General features: G+C 32.4%; 1 protein-coding gene across 1 annotated transcript; it reads left to right on the top strand.

The window, feature by feature from the left end:
* Positions 1-2,618: 2,618 nt before the first annotated feature.
* Phum_PHUM511860 (uncharacterized protein) lies at positions 2,619-8,195 on the top strand (the record flags this gene model as incomplete). Its single annotated transcript, XM_002431036.1, has 6 exons — positions 2,619-2,635; positions 2,774-2,828; positions 3,148-3,213; positions 4,511-4,540; positions 4,741-6,628; positions 6,742-8,195. The coding sequence occupies 6 exons, from the start codon at positions 2,619-2,621 to the stop codon at positions 8,193-8,195; spliced, it is 3,510 nt and encodes a 1,169-aa protein (XP_002431081.1).
* Between the last annotated feature and the right edge of the window lie 5,849 nt (positions 8,196-14,044).

The following is a 14,044-nucleotide window of genomic DNA, read 5'->3' as shown; positions in this document are numbered from 1 at the left end:
TAATAATAATAATTTTTTTGCAAAGTAATTTGCAAACCAATTTTCATTTTTGTTCGTTTGTTGAAAACAACGTGAAAAACATAATCGAAAAACATTAAAAACATTAAAAACATAAACACGCGCGTTCGTATTCAAAAAAAAAAAAAAAAAAAAACGAAAGTCAAGTTCAAAGACACGATCGACCTTTGTTTGATTTTTAATTTTAATTATACCCGAACGTTTGTAACTCACGATTCGTTAATCAAAGAAAAAAAAAAAAAATTTTTTTTTTCTCGAATGTTTACGCGCGCGCGCGCGTGACGCGTTCGCGACGGGTTTACGCCGCGTAAAAAATCGAAGAAAAAAATAAATAAAAAACAAATTTAATACGTTAATAAAATTTAAAAAAAAGAAAAAAAAAACGCGCGAGTTATATAATTTTATTAGCAATCGCGTAATTTTTCTTTATATATATATATATATTTTTTTTTTTAAACGTGGAATCAGAAAAATTTTTTTTCACTCGTTACACGAAAAATGGATTTTTTTTTTTATTTTACGACGACGGTGAATGAATTATAAATGAAAATGTAAACCCGCACGCACGCACACGCACACACACAGACCGTGTGATACCGGAAGATTTAATAGAGAGAAAGAGAGAGTGAGAGGAAGAGGAAGAGGAAGAGAGAGATAGAAAAAAATTACAAAATGAATTTTTCGTCTCGTCAAAAAAAAAAAAAAAAAAAATAAAAAAAAATAAATTGAAACAAACTTTTCGACTCTAAATAATCCACTTTTTCTTTCTTCTTTATTTTCATTCCAGCAAAAAAAAAAAAAAAAAAAAGAAATTGAATATAAAATTCCAGACGAATTTTTATTATTTTCCCCAACTTTAAAAAGAGAGAGAGAGAGAGAGAGAGGAGGGAGGAAGAGAAAGAGAGAGAGAGAGGAATGGGGGGAAAAAAATTAATGGATTCATTCGGTAAAAAAAAAAGTAAAAAAAAAAAAAATTCACGTCATTTTTTTTTATGGTCACGTGGTGACCAGAGAGTCAGAGATGAAAAAAGGGAAAACCGAAGGGTGGGAAAAGGAAGCTCGAAAAAAAACGAGGAGGGGATATGGGAGGGGTGACAGTTAATCCCACGTGAAAATAATTCGCAAAAAAATATATATTTATAATTTAAGAAAATTGTTCGATTCCCAAAAGAACGTGGCGGAAGAAAGGGGAAAAAAAAAAAATTTGGTTATTGGTACGATCCTCGTATATTTGACCCTTGACCGACTCTAATGTCACCGTAACAGCACCAACAGCATCAACCAATCCTTCTTCTTCCTTCATTCTCCCTGGAATCCCCCCTGGATTCCTTTCGTTCCCAACGCAACAAACGCATGAAAAAAAAACGCGTGAACAATTTTTTTTTTTTTTAATCAAAACTCCTGGAAAACGAACGGACTGGAATTACAGGAAATAAAGAAAAAAATATGGCGTCGATTCACAATTTGATAATATCCCAAACAAACAAACAAACAAAAAATTTACGCGGCGTAATTTCAAATCCCATGAAATCGCATACATTTCATAAACAAATTTTAAATTATTAATAATTATCGACGGATAAAGAAACAAAATAGTAAACTGGAAAATATATCTGAGGTCGATCAAACAATCAATCAATCAGGCAATACCAACAAATTACAATTTTTAACCTTTGACCTCAAAAAAAAAATTATCATCATCATCATAGTTATTTTTTTTTTTTTTTTCAATTCGGATCCCGATTATTAATTTTAATACTAATAACAAAATTTTTACTTTCACTTATTATTATTATTATTATTATTATTATTATTATTATTATTATTATTATTATTATTATTATTATTATTATTATTATTTACAATCACTTTCGATTACCTTGCGTGAGTACGCGCGTTTTTACGCACGCACGCACACACGCAACTTGTAATCATACGCGATAAGTTTATCAAGTTTGCAATAAAATCGTCATGAAAACATCATCATGCGAACTTTTACGTCATTATTCACGTCATATAAATGCGTGTACGTGTGCGTGTGCCTGCGTAGATGCGTGCGTTTGTGATTGAAAGGTTGTCGTCGTGTTTGAAAAAAACTCAGAAAAACTGGAAAGGAAAATTTCCAGATAAAAAAAAAAAAAAGAAAAAAGAAACACAACATGCACAAATTTAACTCTATTCCATTCCCGTTCCATAACGTTGAGGTTAACAACATCATTATTTGATTTTTTTTTTTTTTTTACTGGAGAAAGAGCGAGAGTGAGAGAGAGAGAGAGAAAGATTTGTAACTTTATCTCTCTTTTTCCTTTTTTTTTTCATTCTCCAGCAAAAAAAAAAAACTAATTACAAAGTTATCGATTAAACGTAAAAATATATAAAAAAAAAAAACTTTTTTTGTGAAGATGTGAAAAATGCGTACAGAGACGAGAATGAGAAAAAGTCGTTGGGCGTTTGCGGAGGGGGAGGAGAAGGGGGAGGAAAAATGAAGAAAAGGAGGCGGGGGAAAACTCTGGAAAATTTTTTTTTTTTTCCAGAGAAAATATTCTTCTTAAACTTATAATTCTTATATTTTAAGTTAAATAATAATAAAATCGAAAAAGATGAAAATGAGAAAAATGTGGGGGAGGGGGAGAGATTGGAGTGAGAGAAAGAGAGAGAGAGAGAAGAAGAAAGAGAGAAAAAACTAAACTAAAAAAAAACTTTTTTTATATATTTTCTTTTTCTGGAGAAAGAGAAAAAAATTTTTTTTTTCCAGAGCGCTTCTTAATCAACGATTAATTGATATAATTAATATTTTCTTTTTCGGATCAGTAAACCGTCAAAAAATTGATTATGAACTTTTATTATTATTATTATTTTTTCTCCGTGATTAAATCCTCTCTCTCTTCCCTCCCTCCCTCCTCCCTCTCTACTCACTCATTAATTCCCGAATATTTTTTTTTTTTTCAGTCTTTCTCTCTTATGATTTTTTTTAACGAACGGATACAAAAATTTTAATTTAAAAAATTTTGAATTTTACTCCCCCCCCTCTTCCCTCTTCCCTTGCAAAAAAAAAAAAATGGACGCCACATCGTGCATTTGATTCACATTTAATTGGAAACGAAAAATTAAAAAAGAGTAAAAAAAAAGAGAAGAGAAGAGAAGAGGAGAGAAGAAGAAGTAGAACAAAACGAAATTCTAAAAACTCCTGGAAGGGTTTTTTTTTTTTTTTTTAAAACGTATCGGCTTTGTAAATTTTTTTTCTCTCTCTCTCTCTTTCTCCAGCTCTATTTCCTCTCTTTCTCTTTCTCTCTCTCTCTCTCTCTCTCTCTCTCTCTCTACTCATATTCAGTAAAGTCTCTCTCTAATGTTATTTTTTCCGTTAATTTTTTTTTTTTTTTTGGTTTTAACACAAACACAAAAAGTTTACGTATAACGATGGGTAATGATAATAATAAAATTTTTTTTTTTTCGTTCGAACCCCCTCTCTCCCTTCCCCCTTTTCCTTTCAAAATTTTTCCGTAAACCCCTTCCCCCCTTTCGAATAAAAAAAAAAAAAGAAAAAATGACCCAAAGCGACTCTTGTTTTTTACTTTTAAATTGATAAATCAAATATTAAAAAAAAAAAGAAAAAAAAAACAAAATGGCCGAACAAAGTTTTTTTTTTTTTTTTGTACGGCGAGCGAGCGGTTACAACAAATGTGATGAAAAAAAAAAGCCTGGAAAAAGTAAAAGAAGAGGGAGAGAGAGAGATAGAGAAAATTACTCTAAGCGAAAATGAAGAGAAATACAACTCACAAAAAAAAATCTTTTAATTTGAAAAAAAAAAAAACTTTCCATAGAGTAAAAAAAAAAAAAAAAAACAACCATGAAAAGGCAGATTGTAAAGGTTACCGTGTTTAGCTCGCGGACTCCATGCAAATGACAAAAAATTACTCGAGGCTCAAAACCTTATTTAAAAAAAAAAAAAAAATTGTTTTAATGTTTTTTTTAATTCAACTACAAAGAGGTCTTTAAACCTCCCCTTCCCCTCCCCCTTCCATCCATTACCAACGCCACCACCCTCCGACACCACCGCCGTTGATGCCACCACCATCACCATCATCACCACCACCACCGCATTTCGTTACGAGCTTTTTACTCTTCTCTTTTTCTTCTTCTTCTTTTTTTTTCCATCTTATTTAACCTCTTTTATTTTTTTCCCCCTTTCCCACCCTCTTCCTCTTTCTTCCTCTTTTTTTTTTCGCAGTCGCCCTGGAGCGTAACCCATTTTATAATTTCTTTCATTTAAATTTTTACGTTCTTTTAATTTTTTTTTCTTCTTCTCCTTCGTCTTCTTTTTTTTTGCCTTCTCTTTCCAAAACAAAAATTACTGATATATTCCAGTTGCTTCCAGGTATTAACTCACCTGAAAAATTTATTTTAACCAATTTTAATATGCAAATACAATTTGATTTTTCTTCTTTTCTTTTTTACTTTTTTCTTTTTTCTTCATTTTTTTTTTTTTTCTAAGTTGAAATATTTAAATAAGAAAATAAAAAAGGTTCGTATAAATTTTATTCTTCTTCTCCTTCCCTTCTCTCTTTCTCTCTTCCTCTTTCCCCCCCTCTCTCTTTTTCGTTTTCTGACAACTTTCTCAACGACGACGAACGATTCGTATTCAATTATAAAAATTGAAGTTTATTTTCCATTTCAGTCATCATTGAGATATAAATAATTTTTTTTTTTCTTTTTTTTTTTCAGATAACATTTTTTATTTTACTCTTCGGATTGACCGTGACAACAAAATCTTCTTTGGTCAATGATGTTAAAGATATCAAAACGAAATTAGATGGTATAAACGATGACGTAGTAGTCAATTCCAGCAGCAGCAGCGTTGTGAAAAGGCAAAATGCCGAAAGGAGAGAACATTCATTTAATTCCGATGGAACTGTTAATTATCACGGTAGCGGAAGCGGTCACGATTCCGGAGATTTATTACCACCTTCCGGTCATGGAGGTTATTCAAGTTTGGGTGGTTCCGTATCGATTCCTTCGGGATCCTACGGCGTGCCAAAATTTAACGTCGGCCGTACGAAACCTTCGGGTTCGTACGGTCCTCCCGTTAAAAATCCTTTTAGGTTTCCTAAAAATACGTATTCTGCTCCTCCTCCAAAACCTGTTTACGGACCGCCTTCTTATAAACCCTCACCTCCGCAATCTCCAAAACCGACTTACGGAGTTCCTCATGCTCCGATATCGAAACCTTCTTTCAGTCAAAGACCCGTACCCGTATATGGACCTCCGAAATTTTCCGTGGGAACGCAGTTAAGCGTGGTTAATAATTTTAATTCTCACAGTGGTCCGCCCAAGATCAATCCCACGTACGGAACTCCATTGTTACCAAGTTCATCGTATGGACCACCGAGTTCGTCTCATATTTCAAGTGACATTCCAAATTTGAAGTTTGATGGCTGGAAACCGATACCTGGAATTGCAGCAAATGCTCCGAGTAGTTCTTACGGAGTTCCGCATCATGGTGGCGGTGGAAATGATGGGGGATTTTTCGGAGCTACTGCAGGTGGTGATTTGAGCAGTCACACTGTCTCTAGTACAATTCATAGTTCCTCTCATCATTCGTCTGCGTCGTTCGGTACCTCTTCATTTGGAGGCTCATCATTCGGTTCTTCTGGCTTAGGAACTTTATTACATTCTTCAAATTCTTTTGGTTCGTCGTCTAAACCAAGTACCTCTTATGGTACTCCTCTTAAACCTAGTTCATCATACGGTCCTCCAAGTGGTTTTGGATTCTCTAGTGGTGGATCGGTATTCTCAAGCCACTCCCACAGACCTAGCACCGTTTATGGTGTGCCTAAAAAGCCCAGTAATCATTTCAGCTCATCCGGATCTTTTAATTTTGGAAAACGTCCTAGCTCATCTTATGGTCCCCCGAAACGCCCTAGTTTTTCTTATGGCCCTCCAAATTCTTTGAGTAGCTCTTATAAAATTCCATCAACTTCTTTCGGCTCATTTGGTGGATCGGGATTTTCATCAAGCGTATCTTTCAAACCGTTAAAATCCCCAAGCAGTACTTACGGCCCTCCAAAACCATCAAGTTCTTACGGCCCTCCACGACCTTCCAGTTCATATGGACCCCCACGTCCAATAAAACTACCTAGCAGTTCTTACGGTCCACCTAAACCACCAAGTGTTTCTTACGGGCCACCAAAACCGCCAAGTATTTCCTACAGGCCATCAAAGCCTTTAAGTAGTTCTTACGGTCCCCCAAAACCTCCAAGCAGTTCTTACGGTCCGCCACCAAAACGACCAAGCACTTCGTATGGACCTCCAAAGCCTTCAAATAACTTTTTCAGTCCCAAACCACCTAGTATTTTGTATGGAACACCTAAACCACCAAGTATATCTTACGGCCCCCCATCTGCTCCTGGTAATTCTCAATTTCTATCAAAACCGTCAAGCAGTTTTCACAGTTCTGCTCCAAGCAGTTCATACGGTCCTCCCGTTTCTTCTCACGGCTCATCATTTCCGATTAATTCAATTAGTAATTCTTATGGACCCCCAGCTTTTACATCATACAAAGTTCCAAAGCCCAGCCATTCTGTAACGGTTCCACCAAACACATCGTACAGAGGTAAGCAAACATTTAAATGATAAGTTAAAAATTTATGAATTACAAAATTTAAAAAAAAAAAAAATTAATTTTAGGTCCGCCCGTGCCACACCCACTTCAACCTCCGTCTTTAGGATCATCCGGCTTTTCCGAAGGTTTATATAAAGCACCTTTGGCTCCCAATATACTATACGGAGTTCCAGCAGAACCAGGTTGCTGCGGAGGAGGAGCAGGTGTTCAAACGGGTGTTTCAGGTTTTGGAAGTGGTTTCGGAGTTCCTGCTTCAGACGTTCACACTTCAATCGTACCATCAATCAGTTTTGATTTGCCAGTGTCTACTATAAGTCCCAGTCAATCTTACGGTCCTCCCACATCCGCTGGTCATTTGGGGCCAAGCAACATTCCTCCGACGACTTTACCTTTATCACAGCCTAAAAAACCAGTAAAATTTCGTCCTCCGGTACCTGACGGTTTAATTTCGTCGATAGGAGCAAAATGGGGAAATACAGGAGTTTGGGGTGGTTCATCGCATTCGCATCATCACCACAGTAACACCTACATTCCACCTGCGGTTCCAGACCCCGATCCCGGCACCAAAGGAAATAAAGAAAATCCACTCATCATACCGCCTCCGACAGCTCCACCAGTTCAATACGGTCCTCCTGGATACAGCGGAGGACACGACGTACATCATCAAGCTTCGACTCATTTTGATTCATCGGTCGCTTCCAACGCACTTGAAGGAAATTTCAATACGTCTCCTTCACCGCAGCAACAACAACAACCAGAAACTTACGAACCAAGTGCAAGTCCTAATGTACACAACGACATTCAAAGAATACCCATTCAAGGATCACAAGGTCGATACACTCTCGAAATTCAAGCATCGGGAGGAAACACGGGTCAGCAAGTACCGCACGGAGAAGTTCTTTCAAACGGTTTACTACAAGATATATTAGCCGCAATAGAAAATCCATCAGAATCTGTGAAATTGCAACAATACGGTGGACAACCACAAGTTAGCGATCCCGTCGCCAACGAAATCGGAATGACGGTACTCAAACAACTCGGTGGCACCTTAACGCAAGAATCCATCGGAATTCAACTACCCACGCAATACGGCAAAGATCTTAGCCACGCATCATCGGACAATTTACCCGATTACAGATCGACAAACATCCAAACGGACAACGACTCGAGCGAAAGTTCTTCGACGTACTACAATTCAGAAAGTGGAGCAACTCAAAGCGACGACTCAATTTCGAATCAATCAAACAACAAACAAATATCTTTTTATTACAATAACGAAAACAATCAAAGCAACCGAGAAGGAAATTCGCGAAGCGACAACAAAAATTTATTACTAGTACAAACGCCGTCATCGAACAATAATAATAATAATAATAAAAATAATAATAATAATTCAACGACAAACTTCTCCCGATCGGAAACAAACGATTACGATGGAAATTTGTCACGTTTTCAATCGGAAAATCATCAACAACAAGGTCGCGACGAATCGGAAAATTCATCCATTGTTTTTAATGAATCGCAAAATCGCGATAAAAAAAGATCGCTCTCGTCTTAGCCTCCTCTTACATCGAATTCGAGTCTTATTTAAAATTATTTAAAAATTTAAAACACGAGGATTGCCAACGTTAAAAAAAAAAAAAAACCGGGAAAATTTGACCCTTACATATATTATGTACAAACAAACTTTTATCAGATACCTCATAGAAACTTACAAACAGAAAAAAATCATCCATCAAAATAAAACCATTGCCAACTTTTTTTTTTTTTTTTATCAAACGGTTTGCGTTTTAATTATTTTTTTACATTGGCAATCCTGTTTTGTGTTATCATTAATGCCATAAACGTTATATACAATGTCGACGACTTTATTACTATTTTTTTGTTTGTTTGGTTGTTCGATTCACGCAAGACTAACAAAAATTTTTTTTATTTTTTAATTAAAAAAAAATTAAATGCTCAGTTAACGCGTGTTTAGTATAAGATATTATTATTATTATTATTATTAATATTATTACTAGCAGTGAAAAAAAAATTTAAAAAAAAAAAAGAATTAAAAAATGGCGGCGAACAATTGTTTGCTGTTTTTTTTTTATATATATAAACATTAATAATTATTAGTATATATATATATTTTTTTTAAAAATATCTTCTAGTGTTTGTCTGTCTGTCTATCTGTTAGATGACTAGTCAACCTAGCATTATTATTATTATTATTCATAAATAAGAAAAAAGAAAAACATTGATTTTTTTTCTTCTTCTTTACTTTACTTTTTTTTTTTTATTATGTGTTTTTTAACCGGTGAATAGAAAAAAAAAACGATCACGTGACAATTTTAAATTTCGCTCACAAATCATTTATTTATTATTAATATATATATATATATATATATATATGTATACCTATTGAATTTATAAAAAATTTATTGTTTACTCTTTTGTCCTTTCTGATTTTCCAGAAAAGTTTTTCCGAAACGGTCAAAGGTCAACCGTGAAAAACAAAATTCTCCTTCCACGAGTTTCCACAATTTTTTTTTAATTGATCGAAAAACGGGGGAAAATTTTGTATGGGAAAAAAAATTTAACAGAGAGAAAAGAGAGAAAGAGAGAGAGAGAGAGAGAGACAAAATGGCGACGATTATTACCAAAAAAAAATAAAAAATTTTTTCCCGAAATTTTTTTTTTTTTTCATAGTGACTCTCTAATTCTTATAATCCTTCCACCTTTTATTTTTTTTTTGTCAAGGGTGAATAAAAAGAGCGGGATTATCTTTCAAAATGGCGGCCATTTAAAAAAAAAAAAAAATTATTACGGATAAATTTTAATTTTTTTAATGTACTCGGCACGGATCGGAAAAAAAAATTTATTATTATTATTATTATTATCATCATCATCATCATCATCGAATCGTTTTCCTACGAAAAAACCGGAAAATTTTTTCTTTTTCCTTTTTTTTTCTAATCGCAATTTTACGTCGTGGCAAAAGAACGATTCGTATTATACTTAAAAAAAAAATTAGTACCTGATTTATCCGAAACCTTAAAAAAAAAATTTATTTAATCTTCCCTTAAAAAAATAAATAAAATTTTTTGGGGGGAGGAAGGGTTAGAGAGAGAAAGAGGAGGGGGGACTTTTCAAAGAAAGCTTGCTTGCTTTATCGATCAAATTCTTTTTTTCTTTTTTTTTTTTTTGATTAAAAGCAAACAACTAACATCTCAGGAGACGACGACGACGACGACGACGAAAGAAGAAAAAGAAAAAAGAGAAACAGAGAGAGAATGAGAGGGGAAGTAAAAGATGGGAAAAGAAAACGACGCGACGAATCTAGAACCTTCTAGAAACAAAAAAAAAAAAAATCAAAAATCATTTTTCAACGTAAAAAAAAAAATATTTTTTTTTCCCTCATTTTTGTTCAGAATAACATCAGGTGTTTCTTTTTCTTATCCTCCGTGTGTGTGAGAGAGAGAGACAGAGAGAGAGAGAGAGGATTCCTTAGAGAGTAAAAATTTTTCTGATTAATTAAAAATGTCAAAAAGGCTAATGGTGGAAAATTCACTTTTTTGACAAAGCTCAAAAAACGCTTTTTTTTAACACACACACACACATATATATATATATATATATATATATATATATATCACGTGCTCTCATACCTCCCCCTTCCCTTTTTCCCTTTTTTCTCTTCCACAAATTTCCCGAACCGAAATTTCATTCCCTAAAACATCGTTTTTCCTCCCGTCTCTCCTCCTTTTTCCCACAGCGAAAACATTTTCTTCTTCTTTCCCTCACTTCACGTATATACGAATTATACCCACAAAAAACTCCAGGAAAAAAAAAAATTCGATTTCTGAACGTACTCTTAAAACCGTTTCCCCTCTCCCCTTCCCTCCGTCACCCCACTCCTCTCCACTATTATCGATTTCAAGGTCAAAATTTAATAAAAAAACCTCCCGATTGAAAAAAAAAAATTACTAACGACGTCACTCACACATTTTCCTTTTTTTTTTTTTGGGCGCGTAAAAAAAAATTAAACCGGAAATGGCTTTCGCGAATAATGATGATAATAATAACTCATCGCATATTCAACCGGAAATGGCATTATATTAATATTATAATTATTTTAAATAAAAAAAAGAATGGGAGGGGAAGAAACAAAAAGAAACTCAAAACAAAAAATTAATTATTTAATTAATTTAAAAAGAAAAATTTTTTTTAGCGTAAAACGACAACAAATCTAAAACCACGACGAAAGTTAATAACAAAAAAGAAAAAAACTTTTTATTTCGAGCCAAAAACAAAAAAACAAAAAAAAATTTTTTTTTTTTTTTTTTTACGCGTCATTTTTTTGAAAATGAAAAAACAAAAGCGAGGAAATGTAATTTTTTTTTTTTCCATTTTGCGGGGAGGGAGCGAGGAAGGGAGGGAGAGAGAGAAAGAGAGATTAATAATAACCCGAGAAGGGTTATGGTACATGATTAAAGGTTTACAATTTTTAAAACAATTTTAGGGGATGAAATCACCCTTTAAAAAAAAAAAAAAAAATTTTTTTAAAAAATATAAATAATGAAGTAATAAAAAATGAATAATGAACTGAATTATTATTACTATTATCATCTATCAACAACTTTTCTTTCTATTCGCTTCATTTAAATATTTTACGGCATTAAAAAGAGATAGAGATAGAGTATGTGTGTGCGCGCGTGTGTGGAAATAAGAAAAACAAAGTTCCCGAGTGTCCAAGTTTCTTTTCTTTTTTTTTTTTTTTCTCTCTTTTGTCTTCTGCTTAAAAAAAAATTCAAATTCACGATGCAAAACATTTTTTCTTTAACTTGGTAAAAAAAAAAAAAAAAAAAAAAGGTCGAGTCAATTTATTTTCACTTTTTCTTTTTCCATTTTCTCCCTCTCCCCCTTTCTCCCTTTTCCATTTTCTTTTTTCTTTTTTTTTGTATTCTTATTTATTCCAAAAAAAAAAAAAAAATATATAAAAGAAAAAAAAAAGAAAAAGAAAAGAAAAAGAAAAGTAAAAGTGTCAAGAATGGGTAAGAAAAAAGAAAAAAAAAATTTTCCCCTTTTCCTTTGCATTTTCCTTTTTGTTTTGTTTTTAAATATTTTCAATTCGTACCTGGTTTCGTTTCCTTTCGTCTCTCTTCGTTACCCTTCGACACTTTTCGGTTTTTGACGTGCTCTTGAGATTTTTCATATCGACTTGTTTATATGATTTTTACTTTATTTATTTATTTTTATTTTCTACTTACTTTATCTGAAAAAAAAAGAAAAAGAATGAAATTTTTTTTTAAACTATTGACACGTCGGAAAATCTTTTTTTTTTCTACTTAAAAATTATTATCATTATTATTTTTCCCCCCTCGGGTGTACAAAAAAAAAAAAAAAATAATTTATCAGCAACTTTAAATTGAAACCTTATAAAAACTTCCATTCACGTTTTACCAACGTTTTGCTTTTTCTTTTATTGGGTTATGATTTTTTTTTTTTTTATTTTGGCACCTGACAACATTGTGTTCTGACGTGGTTTTTACTACTTTTTTTTTTTTTTTTGACAATAACAACACTTCTGACACGATTTTAAAAAGGAAAAAACATCATGCTCTACCCCATCATCATCATCGTTCAAACACGCACACACGTTTTCGACCCACATCAAAAAACAAATTACTTCCGATTTCTCTATATATATATACATTTCCTTTAAAATAATTTCCAAAAAAATTTTCTCCAGCGACCATGAGAAAAACTTACAAGAAAAGTTTACGTTCAGGAGTATTCAGGAATTTATTCCTCGTGAGATCAAACGAGAGAGAGAGAGACCTGGAATAAATTTGAGGAAAAAACTCCAACAAACAAACGCATGTAGCGGCGATTAAAAAGTAAAAAGGAAAAAAAATAGTGATGACGTCACAAAAAAAAACGCTATGATGCGAAAAGGATCGGAAAGGAAAAAAAAAAGAAAATAATAAAAACTGACGTTAACCGGAGAGAAAATTCTGGAAAGAAAAAGGAAAAGAAAAAAAAAATTTGCATTTAAAACGTATATAATAAAAATGAGTTGAAAATTGAAAATAAACACAAAACCGGTAAAATTTTCTTTACGCCCCTCCTTTTCTCCCCTCCCCCTCCGCTTCATCCCATTACCCATCCCCATCTCTCCCTCTCTCTCTCTTTTCAAAAAAATTTTAAAATCGGGTAGGCCCTTACTTTTGAAAAAAAAAAAAAGAGTCAAGTACGTGATGACGCAACGTGAATTAAGAAATAAAAAAAACGTTTGAAGAACAATAAAAAAAAAAAAAGGATCCCTTTCCGCTTTTGGGTACGGGGCCCTGGAATAAAAAAAAAAAAAAAACCCGAAAAAAAACAGGGGGGGGGGGGGGGGCAACGATCCAAAAAAAAAAAAAAGAAATGCGAGAAATTTTTTTTTTTTACTTTTTGGTAAAAAAAAAAAAATTAAAATAATAAATTGAATAACTTTTAATAATAAAAAAAAAAAAACGTGGAATTAAATAACGAATGCAAAGCAATTAATGTTGGCAGCCATGACGTGGAAATAAAATAGGAAAAAAAAAAATTTTTTTTCTCCCCTGTCTGCTTTTTTTCTTTTTTTCTTTTTTTAATTTAATTTAATTAACTTTGAATTATTAAATTCTATAAAAAACATATAAAATATTATTAATGTTGATAATAATAATAATAATAATACTAATAATGATAATGATGATGATGATGATAACAAAAATTATAGTTTTTTTCCTTTTTTGTTAAAAAAAAAAATCACAGTCCATATATCTATATATATTTTATCACTCTTTTGACTCTTCCCTTAACTCTCTCTCTCTCTCTCTCTTCGTATACTTTATAAAAAAATAGAGAGAGATTGAGAGAGAGAGAAAAACCCGAAAATAAATTTTTTAATAATAAATAATGATATCAAATACAAACGACGCGTTTGAAAAACTATTTGTAAGAGAGAAAAAGAGAGAGAGAGGGAAAAAAAACATATTTATCTATATTTATAGCGTTTGAATTGACACGATAAACATTTTTACGCTATAAATATAAATAAGGTAGTTTATAGCATTTATTAACGAGAAAATATAGAGAGAGAGAGAAAAAGAGAGAGAGAGAGAGACAAATATACGCACACGCGCATTTATTTATTTATTTATTTATAGCGTGAGAATAATAAAAAAAAAAAAAACTCGCGACCTCCCTCCTCTCTCTCTCTCTCACTTTTCATTTTTTCGTTGTCTCCTGCTTATTTATTTATTTATTTTTTTTTTTGGAATGTGAAAAATAAGAAGAAGCGAAAAAACAATTATTATTATTATTATTATTATTTGTTTTTTTAAATATCATTTTTCATTTTATTCGTATCAGAAAAAAATTTTTTTTTTC

The sequence above is a fragment of the Pediculus humanus genome, genomic scaffold (assembly GCF_000006295.1).
Source record: "Pediculus humanus corporis 1103172108281 genomic scaffold, whole genome shotgun sequence".
Lineage (NCBI taxonomy): Eukaryota > Metazoa > Arthropoda > Insecta > Psocodea > Pediculidae > Pediculus > Pediculus humanus.
This window is presented reverse-complemented; position numbering and strand designations above follow the sequence as displayed.